The sequence below is a fragment of the Euprymna scolopes genome, chromosome 6 (assembly GCF_053919585.1).
Source record: "Euprymna scolopes isolate OS-2025 chromosome 6, ASM5391958v1, whole genome shotgun sequence".
NCBI classification, from domain to species: Eukaryota; Metazoa; Mollusca; class Cephalopoda; order Sepiida; family Sepiolidae; genus Euprymna; species Euprymna scolopes.
Window position 1 is genome coordinate 18,077,110 of NC_136487.1, and position 23,369 is coordinate 18,100,478.

A 23,369-nucleotide genomic window follows, 5' to 3' on the forward strand; every position below is an offset into this window, starting at 1 on the left:
TCAACTGATAACTCTCAGTGCAGGCGATACTAAGAATGCAATTTTTATTACTTAATACTTCTACCTGATTATGGCTGACGTATTGAATAATTCACAATTGTATTAGTATCAGCTGCACTGAGACTTGGACCTTCAAACTCGCTTCTAATAAGTAATCATTTCTATCACGAGTTCTTGGTTGATGAAATGAGACCGTGTTACTCCTGTAGATAAAATAAAGGGTTCCATTCGAAGTTCTATACAGATCCCAGAGTTCGACTAGATAGAGCTGAAGAAAGTCGGAGGTTATATTGGCTGAAATGTGACAGTAACCCTTGAAATGAGAACAGTAGTTTGAATGATTCAAATAATACTGACAAAAAACAAATTTTAATAAATAAAAACTTCAATGGAATGAACTAAAGCTATAATATATAACTCTTACAGTATGGCCTGGTTTTGTGTCAAACTTGGGCTTAGTGATCATTAATGGAAATAACTGTTCGTTGGAACAGACTAATAATACTACTATACTACTAATAAATGATGGTCATGAGTGCCATCCATCCATATACGCCTCTTGGTTTTCAGTTTGAGAATAATTTGAATATTTTTATACAAAAATACATCATCATCTGTCACATAGCCTAGATCAGGGTTTTCCAAAATGGGCTCCAGAGTCTTAGGGCTCCATGGCTGCGGACATTTAATTTCTTATCCCTTTTTACTGGAAAGAGATCTAATACATAACTACAGGTGTAGAGTTTCAGGATGGTTCATTAAAAACTAAATAAAAAAAAAATTAGCAAGAAATGCAACAATTAATGAAAAACAAAAAATATTTGTAAACATTATTACTAGTTAGTGTTAAAATTTGAAAAAATGTTCATATTTATTTTAGAAATTATCTTGTTAGTGTTTGGAGAATAAAACCTTTCCCTTGCTCAGAGGCTTCATAGTGTCCTGAAGTTTGGGAAACCCTGGTGTAGATGATTGTTAGGGCGCCAATGATGACCTAGCAACCAGCTTTCTCGAACCCTCCAGTCTTCTGCCTTCCAATTTTCAACCCTATTCACTGTTGAATGTTATCCCATCTTTCTTTATCTGCCTCTTTTTTTTGCTCCCTGTAAAGTTTCTTGCAGGATTGTTTTTGCTATGTGCCATAAAGTAAATAAGGAATTTCATGTTCACAAGGTGTAGTGTTAATATAATCCGTTGTGCAGACATACTGAGTGTAGATGTGCAACTGCATTTGTCGCAATTGTTAATGGGCGAGATGGAGCAGAGATGCAACTTTTACTAATTTACATTATTCTCTCTTTCTTGCTAAAACAGTGAATAGATGAATGTAATTCGAGTCTAATGAAAAGCATATATTTTTATGCTATCATTAAGTCACGTGGATTAATAAGTGACACATTCGAAGGAACACATGACTCATCGGCCAAGGACGAAGTATTTCCATGAAAAAAAAAAAAAAGTTATACCATTCAGAAAGAATTAATAGTAGAGGCCTTTCTCAAGAGAACAATCCAATTAGATTACATAACGCACACACACGCACACACTGTAAGGGTGGTAGTTCATATATGCTTCATTTAGAAAGAATTTTAAATTTTGCAAAAAAAAAAAAAATACAGCAACAATATTAAACCCATTGTTTCATTTATTCCACTTTGAATGAAAAAGAAAAAAATATTTTAAAAAATAATTTAGAAAAGAATATTTATTAGTGATATTTAAAAAATTTATATATCTTTTAAAGCTTAAGTTTAAAATAGAATTGTTGTTTACTCTTTTTACGCTGAAGTTTGAAATCAATTTTGCTTTAGTATAATAATAACTTGAATCGAGTTAGTTATCTCCCCTGAATTATACTATCTACAGTGAGAAATGAGTTTTCAGTTTTTGAAGTATGAAAAAAGATTTTCACATGCATAGTGCAAGATTGGAAATTGTAGTGTTTTTGCCTGGACTTTTTACCTGGCCTTGGTCTAAAGCTGGCCAGACTTTTTTCATCCAGCTCTCCATTTTTACATGTTTACATATAATGTTGACACATTATTGTTAGATTTAGTTTCTTGCAAGTTGTGACAGAACTACTAGAAACCTAGCTGATAAAGGGTTCTTTTGTGTTTAGAGTGATCTCCCTTACTTGTTGTTGGCGATTATTGGAAGTTTGAATCAACATCCATTTGTCTATGATTGTAGTTATGTGAAGAGTAAACGCACACTAACCATTTCAGAATGGCAATTTCTCTATAGAAATTAACTGTATTTTATTTTACAAACTGAAGTATTCTCTGTTTGCCTTGACAATGCATGTGTATCTCTATTATATATAGGAATTATTAACATAGATTTTCGTCTTGGTGATTATGTCTGTTAAATTGTCATCGTCTTTTTGCATATGATGTGTTATGTCTCTCATACGAGTCTTTGATTGAGAGAATAAGTGTAAGTTTAAAAAATGTAAATGTGTGCAACCACGTGCTCTTCCGATCGCCCCAATGTAATTTCTGTGTTCTTCTCTTTCGTCTTTCATTCTTGTTTTGACTATGGCGTCGTCTTTCACACTTTGATGACTGCACTAGCTCACAAATATAAATATGAAAATGCTAGAGAAACGATAGAAAACAAATTGAAAACATTTTGTATGTATCAGTTGGGCTCAGGGCGCATGTGTGACACTACTGTAGGAAACGACTCTCTAAGTGCTAAGGTTTATATCTACATTATCTGTCAAGTCCTTTTTAAACTGTTAGTGTCAGTGGCTCTGAGCCACTCCTTGCCATTACAGTCCCTAACTGAAAACTGTCATCAATAGTTGAAAACTCAGAACTGCACATAAACTCTTCCTAACTGCCGCAAAACTTATTGCCACTACAACTGCCTATAAACTAACTCTTAACATTTATTGTCCGACCCTTTTGTCTCGAATCACTGCCACACCTTGATCAACAATCCTATTTTAGCTTTCTTTTGTGTATATTGAACAATTTACTCTCCATTGTCTTTCCACTAAGCCCATTCCCTATAACCTTCCTTCTGCTGTTTAACTTATTTTCTCATTAAAAAAAAAAAAATCTTAGCACTTTTTTTGTGTAGTGGGGACGTCTTTTGGATCAATAACGTTTTCTTTATCATTGCCTTTAACTCGTTTATTTCTGACCTACGTATGTATTTATGAAAATACTTATCAATATGGTGGCACCCATAACTAAGTGCCTTGGCATTGAAAAATAAAATAAAGCTTGCAGCCTTACAATTTTCGTTCTTTTTGCTTTTTAAAGCTTACTGAAAAATAACATTCTCTTGAGGCTTTTTTAAAGCTTAAACTTGAAATAACATTTATCTGATGCTTTTTTTAAGCTTAAATTTGAAATAGCATTTTTCTGGTGTTTAAAAAAAAAAAATTTTTTTTTTTTAAAGCTTAAATTTAAAATAGCATTTTTCTTGGTGCTTCTGGCTTAATGTAAATTTGAAATAGCATTTTCCTTGTGTTTTATAAATTTTTTAACTTCAAGTTGAAATTGCCTTTCCTGTTGTTTTAAAAGAAAACTTAAATTTGAAATTGCATTTTCCTGTCTTTTTCTTTTTTTTTTTTGTTTGTTTAAAAAGCTTCAATTTGAAATAGCATTTCTCTGGTGCTTTATTCTAAGCTTAAGTTGTAATCGCATTTTCCTGGCGCTTTTTGAATAAAAGAGGTTAAATTTGAAATAGCATTTTTCTGGTGCCTTTTTAAAATTTTTTTTTTAGATTTATTTAAAACTGTTATATCGTGGGATGCGTTAAATCAATATAACATAAAATATCTTGGTGCAGGGAGTCCAACCTTCACGTTTGGTATGTAGCAGCTCATAAGGAAAGAACCGTAACATTTACGAACAAATACGGAAACATTTCACTGTTACATAATGATATACGTTTATTAAGAAACACACATAACTACAATTCAAACATAATAGATGAAAGTTAGAAGTCCAAATATGATAAATGGATGAACTGGAATGATGTTTATCTCGCCATTTTCAAATTCACTCTCTTTTCCCTCCACTGTCCACTTCCGGTCATTGATCTCACGAGAAATTAAAGTTTAGGACTACAGATTAAGGGAGGCGACTTTGCCCAAAGAAGCAAAAAGTTACTCCTCTTTGCATTATAAATTTGTCTGATTCCAACAAAAACATTAATTCGAATTAAACGGTGAAATGTCCAAGGACGTCAGGTGGGCTCAGATTGTAAATGTATTAATTGAGCGTTCTTGTGATTCAATAAATGTTTTGACTTTTCAATTGGAAGTTCAAACAAAAGACAAGAACAATTGAAAAAAATTTAAATGTTTTCTATTTTGAAAATTGATTCTACTTATTTTAATTGAATGAGGATGTACTTGGGTGATGGGTGGGTGCAATCTCATCTGCTGTCATGAAAACAAATGGAAAGGTTTGTATGACTTTAAACTGATTCTTTTCAAAATGCATTCATTTGTTTATCCTAAAGAGATTTCAACGTTTTTATTACAATGCCTTTTTGTTTTATAGCATTCATGCGTTAGATGGTGATAAATGTAGCTACTTGGTATTGCCTCCGTTTCAAATGACCTCTAATAAACAGTTCACCCTTTCCATGCGAATTACTTCTAGAGTACCTCATATCATCCATCCTCCATATAATACTCACACTAGCGTTGCTTGAAAGACAATTCTAAAAATGAATGACAAAGTCGATCTATAATAAATAAATAAATTAAGTTTTATTGATAACGGACAAGAAACTCCATGGTGTCCTGAAGTTTGGGAAACCCTGGTCTAGATGATTGTTAGGTGCCAATGAGGACCTAGCAATCAGCTTTCTCGAATCCTTCCGATTTTCTGCCTTCCAAACGCCAACCTGTTGGATGTTGTCATCCCATCTCTTTCTTTATCTGCCTCTCTTTTTTGCTCCCTGTAGAGTTTCTTGCAGGATTGTCTTTGCTATGTGCCATAAAGTAAATAATAAGGAATTCCATGTTCACAAGGTGTAGTGTTAATGAAGTGTTTCTAGTTGAGTACAGCAAAATACAAAATATTCGTCTTTTCAGTCCAAACAACCACCGAGTTTGATATCACTACTGGCATCAGACTTCGTCTGTCTCTCTCAGATCTAACCTGTCAACTCCATTTATACAATCTTACCGTGTGATTTCACGGGACTTCCGCCAGTGCACACCTTTTAAACCTATGGGCGCCATCTTGATTTCTCTCTCTTTCGACCAACCTTCGCCCGACACACACGCGGTAAGACTTTTGTTCATTTGATATGGGTTCCCCTCCCCTTTCCTTTTGCTAACTTTAAACAACAGTTAATCTAATCCATTGTACATACATACTGAGTGTATATGGACAAACCTTAAAAGCTTACATTTGAAATTACATTTTCCTTGTGCTATTATTCTAAACTTAAGTTGTAATCATTTTCCTGTTGCTTTTTTAATAAAAGAGCTTAAATTTGAAATAGTATTTTTCTGGTGCTTTTTTTAATTTTTTATTTTAAAACATTTATTCGAAATACTATTTTCTGGTCGTGAAACATCCAAGGAACACATAGTGCTACTCGATTATGGGCACAGTCAGGTGGACTCAGATTGTAAATGTATTAATTGAGCGTTCTTGTGATTCAATAAATGTTTTGACTTTTCAATTGGAAGTTCAAACAAAAGACAAGAACAATTGAAAAAACTTTAAATGTTTTCTATTTTGACAATTGATTCTACTTATTTTAATTGAATGAGGATGTACTTGGGTGATGGGTGGGTGCAATCTCATCTGCTGTCATGAAAACAAATGGAAAGGTTTGTATGGCTTTAAACTGATTCTTTTCAAAATGCATTCATTTGTTTATCCTAAAGAGATTTCAACGTTTTTATTACAATGCCTTTTTGTTTTATAGCATTCATGCGTTAGATGGTGATAAATGTAGCTACTTGGTATTGCCTCCATTTCAAGTGACCTCTAATAAACAGTTCCCCCTTCTCTCCCTTTCTATGCGAATTACTCCTAGAGTACCTCATACCATCCATCCTCCATATAATACTCACATTAGCGTTGCTTGAAAGACAATTCTAAAAATGAATGACAAAGTCGATCTATAATAAATAAATAAATAAATGAAGTTTTATTTGTAACGGACAAGAAACTTGGAATCACTACCAATTTTCGGATCCGGATCCTCGCTTTGTCCAAGTTGAAAAAAAATTGGCTCAGTTCTTGAGGAAGCTCCTTGCTTTGATACGGTCGTGGAACTGATTTTCAATGCAAATCTGAAACCGGAGACCTATAAAATCTGTTACTAAGTTCACTGGAAAATGGTTGGATTAGTATACTACATCTTAGAGTACCTGACTACGAACGCAATTCTCTAACTGTAAAAAATATGAATACGTCCTAAGATGGAATACTGCTGCTGCCACATCTGCGGCTGCGTCGCTGATAGCACTCTGTCTTGACTTTTAGAGTACAAAATCAACATCTCCATCTATTGATAAGTTCTTCTCTTCTATACAGCCTCTTTCTCACAGAAGAAACGTTACTACTCTTTCTCTACTCTATCGTTATTTTCATGATAGGTGCACTTCAGTATCTAAACCTCTATAAAACATTCACTGCAAGAACTCGTCTAGCTAAAACTACAGCAAAGAACTTAGCATGATGTGAGGCAGAGTTTGTTAGTATTTGCATATAGTCAGTACTTTGCGTATGAGATTACTAATAATGCAATCTGAATGTATTGACATGGGACAGCAAGATGTGTGTGGTAGATTTATTTTTGCAGACTGTATTAAATGTTAGTTGGGTTTTTGCTGAAGTATAAAATTGTCCAGCTCCTAATGTTTGGTGCAAAATATTGTTTCATTTAAAAAAAAAATAATTGTTTTGAAATATGCAGGACATATAGTTTCTGCATTTCTGATTTGCTGAAATAAAATTTCAATATTAAGATTCTTATCCATTCAAGAGTTGATATTTTTACCAAAAAATATTCGCTTGCTGCTTCTTAAACACTGGTCTATATCAGTGCTACCAATCCTTCAATTCTCAAAACTGAAAAAAAAAAAAAAAAGAATTTAACAGATGGTGCTTCTAGTTGGTCAACAGTATGCAGTGTATTGAAATATAGGAGAAATCAGAAGAATATGCGACCCAAAGTCCGCAGCAAAAGGTATCAAATAAAAAAATTACATTCATATAAAAAATGTTCCAGTTACTGTTTTAGATAAAAAAAAAAATCAAATTAGTATCAAAGAAAATGTGTGAAAGTTTTGTATATATTTTTATTTAAAAAAATATTGTTCACAAAAATAAGTAATATATTGATTATTTTGGCATAAAAAATAAATAAAATGTTATTGTTTCATTTTTTTTAAATTTGTTTTTAGTAATATAAAAATATAATATATTATGAAATATTGATTTTTGCTTTTTTGCAAAAAACATTTCCTTAAAATAAAATTAAAAAAAAGATTCAGAAAATCAATAAATATTTCATAAAGTAATATAATTTTTATGATACTTAAGCAAATTCAAAATAGTAAAGCAATAACATGTTATTACTGGAAGATGTACCTGACGTTGCCCGGTATTAAATGTAGCCTTAAATTCCTTTGGAAAAAAAAAAAAAAAAAATGAAAAAAACAAAACAAAACAAAAAAAAAAAACGGAAGAAAATGAGATATTATTTTTTTTTTCTAAACAATTCACTTTTTGTAAGCAAAAAATGAAAAAAAAAAAAGAAACTCGAGCTGAGATCGAAACCAAAACCTAAAGACAGTGAGTCAAGTATGATAATCATGAGACCAGTGTGAAACGGTTGGCAAAAAGATAAAAATCTGATGCCTCCCACTGCAAGTACCAATTTTTCAATTTTGACCTCTTAGTAACCCTTTTCTTCAGATGAAAACCGATTAAAAAGTTTTCCACATGTCTGACTACCCTATATACCAAATTTTAAGTCTCTAGATCAAAAGTTCGTTGAGTATATAGGTTGAGAAATATTTTCACACACACACTCACATTCTCACTTTTATAGATATATAGATTTTATACAAAAATAATCAACCATTACTTACTTTTGTAAACGATATTTTGTAAAAACTAAAACAGGAAGTCTATTTTAGTAAATGTAACATCTATAATATAAATCTCACCTGTTTGTTTAAACGTGTGTATGTTTGTATGTTTGTATGTCTGCCTAAACAACTCCTTTATGGTGAGCTCGCCAAGGGAAGACGTCTGGTTCAAAAGCCTAAAATGAGATTCAAAGATTGTTTGAGGTGCACCTTAAAAAAATGTGAGATAGATGAAAAAACCTGGGAGAGTCTTGCTTTGGATCGTGGAGAGTGGAGAAGGACCTTGCGGGGAGGTGTGGGGAAGTTTGAGGCAGATCGAACCCAGTATGAGCGGCTGAAACATGATATCCGGAAAGGGAGGGTGAAAGAGGCAGTGGATGTGTGAGGGTGTCAAATTGGTTTGGAGTGTGAGGTATGTGGAAGATTATGTCTGAGCAGAGCCATCAGACTACTCATCAGCGCAGTGAGCCACAAAGCAGTCTTGTGTTTCCAGATCTAACCTGTGTCAACTGTGGGCAGACGTACAACACAGCAGGTGGTTTGAAGTGGCATTTGATTATACATAGAAGTGACAATCAAGAACGTGGTGCTAGTGGTGCACATGTCTGCACAATGTGTGCCAAAGAATGCCAGTTTGGCAGGGCTTAAAAGCAACCTTCATGCGGCCCATCACTGATTTGTTTTTGTGCTTCTGTATATTTTTTTTTCTGTGCTATATCAAGTAATGGCAATGTTCGAAAACGAATTTGCTGCCACCATGTCTGCCTAAAACTTTCGACAGAGGGGACCGATTTTCAAGAGATCGGTATCATTTTGAAGCTCGACCCTTCGGACAATAAATATCGAAAAAATGGCTAAAAACATTAATTCCTTCACTTCAACTGGGCAATTTTCTACAAGGAGGGGTCGCTTTTTTTCACTGATATTTTCAAAAGTCATCCCCTCTTTTCGATTGACTAGCCTTAATTTAAACCTTTGCTACTTCCGGTTCGGCGATGGCCGCAACGGCAAAGATTTCACTCGGGCCTGCCTGCCTACTTCCACTTTTTTTTTTTGCTCAACACACCTCCAAACACTTGGGCAATGCTGGGCACCCAGGCTAGTTTTTATCTAAATGCGAATTTTTTATTTGACACTGTTTGTTGTGAACTTTGAGTCATCTGTTCTTTTGATTCTCCAAATATAGTGCACCTGATTGTGGGCACTACCAGATGGGCTCAGATTGTATATGGACGTTTGGGTATTCCTTGTCTTAAAGAATTCAAATTAATATAATTCTCTTCTTTACTTATGTGCAAATATGCTTGCTTCGATTATTATACTTATGTATGAGCGGGGACATCCGACGTTGCCCCGGATTGAATAAGGATCAACGAATGTTCTACACTTGCAATACTTTTATTGTCATTGAAATCAATGAAATTGCCCATTTTTTATTTATTTATTTTTTTCCCAATCAAATCGATTAATTGCCTGCTCTAGTTGGGGATCTACCATTGTGCACAGAAAATAAGTTTCACATGCTTCTCGGCTGTTACTTATTCCACAATACATTGTAGTCTACATTATACTGTAGAGAACCTGCTGTTGATTTTATAAAATTATTTTTTTATAATAGCTTGAATTAAAGTGCAAAGTCAAAAAAGTTCAATTGTGCACTAAGCAGAAACATTCATTCTGAACTGTCTTATCAAAGAACCCACTGTTGATTTTTATATGCTGGGCCTTTCTGCTTTCAAAAGTACTTGTGATGTTAGGCTGTATAAGGGTGTCAACTTTGGTCAAAATTGGACTATCCCTTCTTTAATCGAATTAAAAAAGATTGCACTGGGCAGTACATCCTCAGGATGTATTAGATTTTTTCCTTGGCCTTTTGTTTGAGAGCAAGGTGTAGTATCTGTTCTAATATTATACTTCAGCTTTTCTGTCAGCAGTTAGTGAAAAATAAATCCTTCTAGATTGAAGCAGTTTTTATTTTTGTCTTGATCCATAGTGTTACTTTTTGGAGAGTTGGATTTTCTCCACATTAAAAATCAATTTTGTATCTACAGTGGGGCAGGTCATCTCAATATTTCATAAGAATCTTTTACTTAGTGATACAAGCACCAAGTGAAAGATTGTTTCAGCAATCTGCCCCACTACTAACTCTGCCCCCGAGGCAGGTAAATGAGACTTAGACTAAGTGACAAAGTTGTAATAATGTTAATGATAATAGTAATACCGAGAAAAATATATACATAATGATAGCAACTTATTGATAGAAATATTTATAATGATACTAATAGAACTAACCATGGCGATAAAATAGTGCCGTTAAATAAGAAAATAAATAAAATACTAAATAGGATGGTAATAAATGAAAAACAACAATCATAAAAATAATGACAGGAAGACAAGTCATTAGAATAATTTTAATAGGATTGAGAACTAGCAGACCCTGTGGAAATTCCACGGTAGTTGTAAACATCATCACATGAGCAAACAATAGAATGTCCTTCAATAGAATAATCAGTGTAATATTAGTTCCGATCAGACCGTGAATTAAAAAAAAAAAAAAATTTTGTAGCCAAATATGGATAACTGATTGAGATATATTATTACAGGAAATAGAACTAAGACACTGGCTGGCGAAAAATAACATTAGTATTTTGATCTGCATCAACCGGACACTGGCCGGCGATAGCTAACTTATTATTGTAACCTACACTGACAGAACACTTGATGGCAATAACTAACTTATTAGTATTATGATCTGAACCTACCATATACTGGCTGGAGTTAAATAACTTATGAGTATTGTGATCTGTACCCACTATACACTGGCTGGCAATAAGTAACTTTGTATTGTGATCTGTATCCATCAGACTCTGGCTGGCGATAAATAACTTATTAGTAATGTGATCTGCACCTGCCAGACAATGGCTAGCGATAAATATCTTGTTAGGATTGTTATCTGCACCGACTTTACATTGGCTCGTGATAACTTATCCATTTGAAACAATTGTTAACTGGGCATTTCAGAATATTCCATTTTCATAAGAGAATTCGGTATAATAACGGTTGTTGCGATTTGGAATATTCTTTTTATTTTAAGGGATGTTTTAGATGATAATGGTCGAAGCAACAAGCGTAATAATATATAGAAAGTAAAAATAAGAATACTGATAAATGAATAATAATAATGATACTACCACTACTACTACGAATACAACTAACAATAAATAGAAATCCAAATCTATCTATATATTTATAAAAGTGAAATTGTGTGTGCATTTCCCCACCAAACTACAATTTTCAGTCTATAGACTCTAGATTTGATATAAGGAGTAGTGAGATTTGGGGAAATATTTTTGATCGGTTTTTGGCCAGAAATTTGGCTGTCAAAGTTCAATGATTTGACCTTTGAAAACTCTTCTACCAATTTTGGGTCTAAACACTTGAAAATTTAGATATAGGTTACTTGGTCATGGATCAAACTTTTTAATTTGATTTTAGCCCAAAACAATAAATGTTAAGGGGTCAAAATTGGGGTCAAAGTTTTTTAAAATTTGACCTCTCTGGTCTCTACCAAATTACTCGGTCAATTTCTGGTCTAAACATTTGAAATATTACATAAATTGTATTAAGAGATAGGGTAAGCTTTTTAATCAGTTTTGGCCGAAAATTTGGCTTCCAAAGGGGCAAAGTTCAAAAGATTTGACTTTTGTGGTTTCTAGCAAACTATTCAGCCAATTTTGGATCTAAACATTTGAAATTTTACATAATGGGTATTCAAACATGCAGCAAGCTTTTTAATCAGTTTTTGAGTGAAAATTTGGCTGCCAAGAGGTTAAAGTTGAAAGAGTTAACCTTTGCAGACTCTACCAAACTCCTCCACCAATTTTGGGTCTAAATACTTGTGTAACCCCTCACGCGAGAAGGTGGTTAAGGACCCCTGTCTATCTGAATTCTTGGCTCGTGTAGTCTAGTCTTCTCTGAGGTTGTTACATGAAATCTGGTATGCTGAAAGCGAATATCTAAGCAGCAAGCAAGAAGAAAGACAACTCATGTAGACTAATCTACAGTGTTAATTTTCAAAATTATGTAAAAATGTTTTTACAATATCATTCGGTTTTTGTAAGTTTTTTTCAAAGTCTCAAATCTCTTCAAAGACAGCGACAGACGGTTGGATGTGGAAAGTGGAGGGGTCCCCTCTCCAGGGAATGGCAGTTCTATACGATCTGGATGTGAATGGGGTGGAAATTCCCCCCGGCCAATAAGATTTCGCCATGAAATCGAAAGCCCTAGGTCCCTGGGTGGGCACAATTCCCTTACCTGAAATCTGAATTACTAATTCTCATGATTTCCAAGGTCAGATGTCAATTCTGACATCCGACCTTGAGTTCATTTAAGGCCAGACAATGTTATAAGTGAAATTTCCTGTCATCAACTTTTAGCTGTAAAAATATATTTCTCTGGTTCAAACAATATCTATTTTGACATGAAATAAGATATATATATTTATCTTCATCTTAAATCGTTGGGTTTACTGGTGTCATCCAGGAATAAGCTATCTCAGCATAGTTCTAAAGCTCCTCAATGGGGGATTACGTTACACTTGAAATTTTAGATGTAGGCTACCTGGACACGAGTCAAACTTATATATATAATCTCATAAAGTTATGAACAGTACATAGGGCCCGAGCAAAGCTGAGCTGAACTGCTAGTAATAATAAAAACAAAAAAATATGAAGAATTCAAAAAATCAAATTAAAAAAAATTATTAGCAATAATAATGACACTTTACAACATTAATAAAACTATAATAATAATAATAATAATAATAACTAGCGGGACCTGTGGAAATTCCACAGTGGCATCTTTCATATATAATATATTACTACTGAGCATTCTGTGGAGTTCAACATGAATAGAGATCCTGCGATACTATTGTAGCCCTTTTGTTAAAACTGAAAGTATTTTTCTAAGTAATCTAGTTAATGTAGTGTCAGAATATCTGATTATTATGGTTTATCTTCAATATCCTTATGAGTGTGACATATTTCCATTGTATGGATGCTCGGCGTAAATGGAAACCTAACTATATCATTATACCATTTTTAGACAACAGATACTACCCTTGGATCCTAGCCAGAAAACCGAATCTGTATATTTTAGTTTCACATACGGCTCAAAAACATTTTTTTTTATATATAACTTTATTTATTTTTTTTTTTTATATTGCCTCTTCAATGATCGGGGGATCCTATTTATTAAAAAGGAGTATAGAAGGTGATAGATTACTTAAACATTAAATTAGTGTATCTATATATTAATTTAATCTTCATAGTATGTTATCGTCTTCTATCTTGTTTTTTAATAAATAGGATCTCCCGATCAAATAATTTAGAATCTGTAAATCGTGACACATGTATGTGTGTTAAAGGTACTACGGTATTAATATATAGACGATGATAATAATAACGGAAAAATGCAACAAACAACTATAATGAAAACAGCTGAAATATTAAGGAAAACCCTTGAATGTGGAGACTAACACACACGAACCACAAGCACAGACCAGACAATCTGCTGGAGACAAAACATGAAGCACTACATGGAACCAAGAACATTGAAACTGCCTACCTATAAGTTCTCTATCTCCCCATCCCCCATTACCACAACACTGTCCCCCCCCCCCAAAAAAAAAAACAGAGACTGAATAGCTAAGTAGTCAAGAAGGAAGGAAAGACCGGGGAGTGAGCACTGACCAGACCTCAACTGTATAAGTGCAAAGAGAACTGGGACCTTGGGGAGGCTTATTGCCACTCAAATTACAGTAAAGACCAATGGCCACTGCAATGAGAAATCAATGACAAGCAGCTGTTGCGATAATGCAAATTTATTTGCAAATGTTATCGAAAGAGGTGGAGAGTACTGGAAAATCTGGGGAGATTTGTATTTAATGAGATCTTTGATGACCTGTGTGAAAGCTCCGTGTGAGCCAATAATAATAATAATAATAACAATAATAATGATCATGATACGGAACTGAATTCTTCCAACTACCCTTGTGGTTTGAAAGGTGTTAAGAATTGTTCAATAAATATTCTTCTCTTAACTGTCTGTGAACTAATAATGTTATTAATCAGAACACCATTCTTAGCATAAACCCTCCTCATCCATGTTAACTATTCAGAAATGGCAATGAAATTAATAAAAAATATTGGGAAAGTGGGACCCCCCCCCCGTGTAAATTATATTACGAATAAAGAAATATGTAATGTTTAAATTAAGGATCTTTGTTATTTATAAAACTATCCGGATCGCTAGTCTTGGGTTGTTTGAATCTGTACAATTATGCATGCCTCCACAGACTTAAACAACAAAAGAGTCTCTTGTAGTTTTTCATAAGTAACAGGAATCATTAGAAATAATGTTTATTCTCCAGTGACAACACTGACAGCAAGGAAGGGTCACAGGGTAGCGTTAGTGTGTATGTAAAATAGCAGAGATATAGTGTGTCCACTTTCCTGTCACGGTCACTTCTTTTTTTTTTTTTTTTGTCTGACTGTCTCTCGTTTATTAGTATCGATGACGTCAAAACATTCCTCCATGCTTTTTTTGCTTGTTTGAAATGTTGGTCAGTCCCGCTGATCCAAATTCCCGGGAATCTGTATCCCTCATTTTGAACTTGTTTAACGTCATTCCCGGCGCACCTCAATCCAGGAGGGAAAGCGTATAAAAGAATAATTTAACATGAACTATTTGTGAATAATTGTTGTTCGTCTTACATTAGTGATGGCATTGCTATTCTAAAAAACGCCATCTTATTTGGCTTGTAACCGTTTAAAATTATCTTATTCCAATATTCGCTTAATCTGATAAACATATATGAACAGTCAATGAAATTGTCCGGAACTTGTGAAGAGAGGGGTCCTTATTTCAATCCTTGAATGTATTGGAATAAAATATGAACACGGCCCGTGCTGGTGAGAAAAACCGTTGTTGCATAGGGGGTACATATTGAGGATGACGAAGATTCATATCGGAGATACATATAACGGGGACTCATAATAAAGATAACGACTATGATGACACTACCCAGGGAGAGACATTTATATTTTTGGTACATTATGATGACTGTAATAATTCTTTTATCATATTATAATATGGAGCTGAGACATTTATGCAAGAGTTCTTGTTAACACAGAGGAGGGGACACATTACTTTAGGGGAGGAGTTATATAAAGTTCGTTTATAGATGAATATACAAAACACATTTTCCTTTCATTTGGTGGAATGACGACACGGAGACAAACAGTTACAAAATATTAGATAATTTCTTTATTCATCAGCCGGCCGATTGATGATGGCAGGAATTCAAACTTGTATAGCTACATGGTCTCTCTTCCACCCTTTGCCTCTAAGGGTATCAGCTTCACTAGACTCGCTGTCCGACTCTCGTCTCTAACCGACTCTATCACTGTCTGTGATTGTGATCTTCTCTGATTATCTGATTTAACTTCAAAACCCATCTCAATATATTGAGAATCTCCTTTGTTTGTGATGTCAGTGACTCAATTTCACATGAATTTTACAAATGTCTGTCCAAACACACTTTCGGTAAACAAAGAATTCCCAATTTTAATTGTTCAATATCTAACCTATTTTTAATCATCATCTATAAACTCGCATTGTCCATTCTTTTAACTGACATATTTAATATCCAGTTATTTCTTAGAAAAAGAGCGATTGTCTATTCTTTGGCATAAATAATATTTAGTTATTTCTAAAAGAATTAACACTCGATTGCATTCCTAGGACTTCAATTATCCATTATCTTTTAACACTTGCCTACAAGGTTCGATTGTAGCCTTTTCTTAATCACTTTCACTTATCTAGTCTGCCTTACTTACATGAGAAGGGGACAGCCCTTATGTAACACCGTGACAATTCTAGAGAAATTCCCAGTTGCTTTAGAGAGGTGAGGGGGAAATAATTAGTGAGTAAATATCGTGCTACCATCTGTAAAAAAGACTTGTTTTTGAATGTGACTCCTCTAGGAATGATGATGAATGAGTGATTGATAGTATTTGGAAAACCTACACCACATGTAGTGTGACAATTTTGGATTAATGATAATGAATAATCGGAATCTCTAATTGTTAGCATCAGGAACTTGGAACAGAATCAGTAATTGGATTGGAATCGAAAAATATAGGAATCGTCCCATTACTTACACTCATCATTAAGTGCATCTAAATAACTTTATCATTGCACAAAACACTGCATTTGTCCGCCTTAAGCTTTCTTATCTGGCTAAAGAATTTATCAAAATGAAGTCGGTTTCTTAGCAAAAAAAAAAAAAAAAAAAAATCAAAACTGTGTTAAATGAGCCCTAGAGCATTGTATGTATGTTTATCTTTCTTGTGTGTGGTATTATTTATTTTTTTTATGTAATTGTGCGGTCGTCTTTTGTGTGCGGTATTTTTTGTTAAGCAGGAAGAACAACGCTCTCCCACCTCTTCCTACTGCAATAAAATGACCCTGCACATAAAAAGGTGCGGTTAATTTTTTGTTGCTGAGCAAATCTGACTTCTGCATTGAGTTCACGATTTTATTTCTAACTAGTTGGTTCTACCAGTTCGTTATCGCTTCGCAAAATTCGCTACTTGAAATATTTTAAACCTAAATTTTAAATAATAAACATTTCATTCATAAGTTTTTTTTGTTTTTGTTTTTTATAAACACAAGACTAGAACTTTTGTGCACACACACACACACACACACACACACACACACACACACACACACACACACACACACACACACACACACACACACATATATTGGGTTTTTAGATATGTTTTGCTAGGTTTCCTTCCTCTTATCTATTTGCCTGTCTTGTACCAAAGGTACTTAAGCTTTTATACATTTTTATTCTCATAAAATTTATATGCAAATTAGATTTTATGATCTTATTAAATTTACTTATACATACTATTAATATTTCATTTTTTTTTATATTCGTATAAATAGCAACTGTATTGTATCTACATTTTGGGCAAGTGGTATTTTCCACTGGATATCCATGTATTTTACAGTTTTCTTGTTTTTAAATTTCCGAAACAGCTACACGGTAGGCAGCTGATGATCGCCGTTTTCTATTTAACAATTTTAGTTAAGTTTTCTTTCTTTTTTTTCATCCTTATATAGCTGAATTCTCTTTTGTAATTGTAGACTTTTTAGAAGTTGGCTTATGCAAGTGCTAAGTCTGCGATAGATTATTTAGATTTCTTTATTTTTTTGGAATTTAAACTGCATTCTTTATTTTTATTTTTTTTTTTTTTTTACATTTTTTTACTCAAAGCTTCTTTAGTCTATATAATGTTCAATTTTTCACTTGGGATGTGTGCAAGTCTAGCCGTACTGAAGAGCTGTGATACAGTGAAACAGTCTATCTATGGATGGTTATATAAGCCCATCTTCCTTTCATGGGTAGAGCACTTTCGTTAAATAATATTACCTGCTGCTTTCTTAGCATAATGCAAAGTGCTTTGTAAACAAACAAATGGAGCATTTTAAAAGTGATGGTCAATGCTTATATAAAAATATTGGAGATAATCATTTATGAGCTCCGATCCCATAGTCTAGAGGTAGAACTGCTGATTATCGGCTAGATGGTTGTAGTTTCAATTCCTAACTTGGGATGAGTGCTAGTTTAGCCGCACTGAAGAGCTGTGATACAGCAAAACAGTCTGTCTGTGGATGACTCTCTCTACATATATATATAGAGGGAGATATCTCTCTCTCTATATATATATATAGAGAGAGAGGGAAATATCTTCTAAATGAGTAAATCGCAAAACTTTTTTTTTACATTTCTCACACGTATAATGCCATCAAAAGATTTGAAATTTAAATTTACTACACGAAGCACAGTTGTCTGTTACAGGCTCGTTTCCTTTTACTTCAATCGGAGTTCTCAAAAACCAAGGGATCCCTTCCTTGGTCTAACACTCTATCTCTATATGTAATGCATAGATATTCGAATATTTTATTACAGTTCTCTTTTCTCTCTCAAACGTTCAGTTAGTAAAGAAGTTAGTAATCTTAATTTTCATCTCATTTATTGACCAATTAACTCTGTTGTAGAATATCTTTCTTTTGGTTTTATTGGATTGCAGGACAAGAATTCATCTGCTCTGGTGGAATATCCAGCTTAGCACATAGAGCACATGCATCATTCTTCGTATAAGCCAGTATAGCGTAGCCATCTCGAGTGGCTTCAAATACTATGTTCTTATGAATATTTAGTCAGGATTTATTTATAGGGGGTTGTATCCTCATACCAGGTTGTTCTGATAAACCCCTATACATAATAAAACAATATTTATTTATAAAACTTATGATAGGTTGTTGTATTTTATTTTATTGTTTTTCTTTTTCAATCTATCTCGAGTGGTTGGAAATCGTTGTATACATCACGTCTAATTCAGAACCAAGTTCTTGAATAGTTGTGTGTAGATTGGCTTTGACTAAGACTCTTAATTGTTCGTTTTCAACATCCATAGGCCGACCACTACGTCCATCATCTTAAAGACTTTCGTCGCCGCCATTTCTTAAACCACCCGTGCATTCAGTAGTAGTTCCTGGGTCAAATGCTTTGTTGATATCGTGAACTGTTTCAGCAGCTTTTTTTTTTTTTTTTTTTTTTTTTTTGTGCGAATTTGCTTTTTTCCATCTTGTATTCAACGTTCTGAAAAGAAGACAATAGTTTTAAAACGATTGTAATTTAAACGATTAGATAGATATGTTTAAAGTTCTTTATATCTTCAACTATTTAATCATGTTATTTGGTTTGGTTGATTTGTAAAGAAAAATTGTCTTTGTTTTTGGCTTAGCAATGACTTACAATGACACTGCACTCAGTATTATTCAGATGTTTAATAAAATTATGTACCCATAAATATCTTATATATATAAACGCTTAATAACATGAATTCCATATATTTAAGTCTAACTAATCCTTTATGGAGTTGAAATGTAACTTAATCGCAATATATATTTTCATAACTTATATAACCTCTTTCTCACAGAAGATAATATTATCTGTAAATATTTAGGGTTTGTTTTACTATACAAATAGATTTGAAAAAGTTGTCAAAAACAAATATATAACAAATGAATGTTATCAAACGCAAGAGAAGTTCCTTTTCTACCTAACTGAATAATTTTTTAGTGTTTTTATTTAGTGTAAAGTGTTCATTTGACTCGAAAAATATACAGGGTTTACCGATATATTTGAAAAATGCAAATAGCGACGGGCTCTGTGTTGGATATGTAAGTTTGGGAAAATGAGTTAAACTAAAAAAACTCTACAAAATACTGTTAGGAACCCACAGAATCTATGTCAGCCCATGTTATGGTAACATATTGAGTGGGTTTTTGACAGTATTTTGTATAGTTTTTAGTTTTGACTCCTTTTCTCAAACTTATGTATTCAACACAGTCTGCCGCTATTTGCATTTTTCAAATACATGGGTAAACACTATATGTTTTTCGAGACAAATAAACACTTTACATTAAATAAAACAGTAAAAAATTATCCAGTTAGGAAGAAAAAGTAACTTCTCTTGCCTTTGATAACATGTATTTGTTATATATTTGTTTTCTGACAACTTTTTCGAATCTGTGTATAGTAATACAAACCCAATATTTATTTTGCTCTGATAACGTCCGATTTTTACAAATATTACGATTATCTAACAGTATCAACGAATGTAAAATTGTAGATGTTAAACGAAAAAATTTAATTTGTTGTAATATTTGAAATTTTCAATTTCAGAATTCATCTCTAACTTGGAGTTCAGCTCCTCACGCTTGGCTTGAATTTACAGAATGCTTTCAGAACACTGTACTCGTTTGGGTGCCCTCAGCATGGCTGATACTCACAATGCCTCCTTACATATATCATCTTCATCAAAATGCACAGCTGAAGAGGCCCTTAAACAGTTGGAACATTTCAAAATCGGTAAGTATGTGTTGCAGTAAACACTTGTGGTTGATTTGTATTTGAGTATTAAGAAAAAACCCCAAATCAGATAGTTTGATTTCTGGAACAAAGGAAAACGTATTTCAATCAAATATATAAAATTATGTTAACTAGATTTTGAAAGTTGTAGCTAAATAACATTTAAGCTGACAACTCGAATTTTAATTCTGGTCAGCAAATTTTCATTTGTGAATTTTGTACCATGTTATTGGCAATGCTTCGTTATAATTCATTTAAAAAAATTAATTTTGTTTATCAGTTTACTTATATAGAGAAATTGTTAAATTACCTAAAAAGAAAAATCAGTTAATGGAAATAACGTTTCTTCTTTTAGTAAGAGTTAGCATTCCTTATTTGTTTTTTTTTTCATCTTAGATTTAAAACAAAAACCCAAATCAAAGATTAATTTTATGATCTCTTCTTTCTCTCTTAGCCCAAATTTTTTGTCTGCAACAAATCTTATTCACATTGAATATGCAACCAACTAAACATGCAGCCACATCCGAATATGGATAAAATTTGCTACAAACGAGAAACATTGAAAGAATAGGAGGGTCACCAGTTAGCAAGTGCTAATTAAAACATGAACATAGTTTTGACGTTTCTGAATTTTTTTAGATGAGGGGTGGTTATTCATATTATTTGGATTTATTGGACTACTGTTCTCATCTTGAAGGTCAGATTTTACATCAACCGAAAAGTTGTGAAAATCACACTCAAGACGAGAATAGTAGTCTGATAAATCCAAATAATAAAGATAAACATAGTTTTGTAAATGAAAAATTGATAAATAACGAAATTTTTATAACAAAATATTTTTATATCTACAATTTTATAAACACATAGAAGTTATTCTTGATAAATAAGTGTTCATTTATGCAAATTAGTGTTTGGTGAAGAAATTAGACTAAATCATAAGTTAAAATGTTCATGGTGTGAAAAATATGATTGTCAGCAGATGAACATTTGACATTGTGGGGTCTGTGTATGTGTGTTGGTTTACCTTGTTTTGTTAGTGCATGTAAAGATATACACAAGCTGTTGAAGGCTTATATGTAAGTCATAGAAGATTCCTTTTCACCTACCCTGATTAAAGGCACGAGAAGGGTGTGTTTAGCTTAAAATTTGTATATTGAAAAAAAAAATAAGAAGCATATAGTGTGTTAACAATTGCACTGTTACACACGACACCTTTCCTTACCTTCTACTCGGTGTCCTTGTAAGGAAGAACTTTATGATAATAATTCGGTGCCCTTTGTGACCACGCGGTGTCAAAAAGTTTTTTTTTTTTTATTATACATGAATTAAGTATAAATGAGCAATGTATTAACCTTATGTCAACTCGATTGGTACAGCTGGTGAAGTCTCTCTCTAGCCTTTGCCTGTCATTTCCTCATTTTATAGGAGTTTATAAGTTTGTGGCATCTTATTTATTTGACAAAGACTTGTTAGTTTTGGGGTTTTAAACGATTTTCATTGGTTGAAAATATTTTGTGTTAACGTTTCTCTGAAAACTTGCTTGCTTTTGGGAGTGTAGAGGAAAGCGAATCAAAATGAAAGGGAGAAAGAAAGGGGTAGCAAATAGTTACTTGCTCTTTAGTGTTCGTTTGAATCGCTTTCCGATTCAGTCACTACAAATGTATGTACATCTCAAATGTGATGATTTGCTTCTGGAAGAATTTATAAATTTGTAAGTCTATTTCTGTCTTTGTCCATGTTTTGATTATTTATGAATCAATGTAATTTATTCAATTTTTACTTTCATCATCAATTTTTCTGCTTTCTAATATATAAAATTTATTTATACAAACATTGATGGCTACATATGTGCATACATGTTTATGTAATCACCAGTGTTGGGGTTAAGTCTTCATGCCAAGAATTATCATTGAGAACTGATATTTCAAGCAAAAACATTTTCTTATTTCGTTTACAAAGTTAGAATGTAACATGGGTGAGGGTTATGAGTGGGGAGAGGATAAGTGAGGTCTTTGAAGATAAACATTTTTTTTATTTCCCTTTTCTTTTTTTTTTTTTAATATTCCCTTTTTAAGTTTATCTATCCCATCTTTTGGTTTTTACGGCATAAGACACTTGAGAATTTAGTATTTTTGTCTCACGGTCAGTAAATTAAACACATTCCTTATGGCTATTGAGTACTGACCAGTGTGTTTCAATCTGTACACACACACACACGCTTATACCTATACTCAGGAGTGGATATACACTGTTCGCTGTATTTTACTCACACACACGCACTGAAAACAGACAATAACTATAACGACACACAAGAATAAAATTAAAATCAATAAATAAATAAAATAAACAAATAAAAAAAAAACATAAAACCCCGGAAGTTATCAACCTCATCATGCATACATATATATAAATACATGTATAAACACCCACACTTTGCTACACCCGTGTGTGCATATATATACACACATACATAGATACATAATGCTCACATACAGTTATAACATGTTTATATATATATATATATATATATATATGTGTGTATATATATATATATATATATATATACATGCACACACATACCAGCATACACACTATATACACACAGTCAGACTATCCACAGGTGCAGACACACATCCCCGTCCATACGTGTCCCCAAATCTCCAGATATATACGAGACACATATAGATATCAATATAGACTCACGTATATACTTATATATATATACACACATGGACACACAGATACCCGCTCACTCACAACGCATAAAAACACAGCAATACATGCACAAATACAAAAACCTTTTTTTAATAAGGTGCCTTTTAACTTCTGTAGTGTGGTAACCGTTTTATATGAAATAGCGTATTATTATAGTTTACTCGGGCGTATACATACATATATACCCAGACACCCATACATTCTTACAATATACATTGTTATAATCATCGTATACGAGACAGCCTATTTTAATATATATATATATATATATATATATATAAACAGACGTGTTTCAAATATTATCTCTAGTACTTTTCTTTTAATGATTTGGAATTCATTCCATTTGCACTTTTTTCCAAGGAACTCTGCCTTTTGGATGATTTTGGATCATTTGGAATTTACCCAGTGGATTGAAATTTTAAATTCGACCGTTTTGGATTTTACCATTTTTGGATTTTTACCCTTCACCGGACTATCCATTCATGTGAAATCTTTTTATTATTTGTCTTTTGCCTCCTGTTCCCCTTACCTCACCCTTTTTTAACCAAGTAA

General features: G+C 33.0%; 1 protein-coding gene across 1 annotated transcript in view; it reads left to right on the forward strand.

Moving 5' to 3' along the window:
- Positions 1-23,369, forward strand: part of LOC145277555 (multidrug resistance-associated protein 1-like) — a 131,266-nt gene that overhangs the window by 17,404 nt on the left and 90,493 nt on the right. The window contains exon 2 of the mRNA XM_080129027.1: positions 19,917-20,102. Coding sequence (XP_079985153.1) covers positions 19,917-20,102 — 186 coding nt within the window. The remainder of the gene's footprint in view (positions 1-19,916; positions 20,103-23,369) is intronic.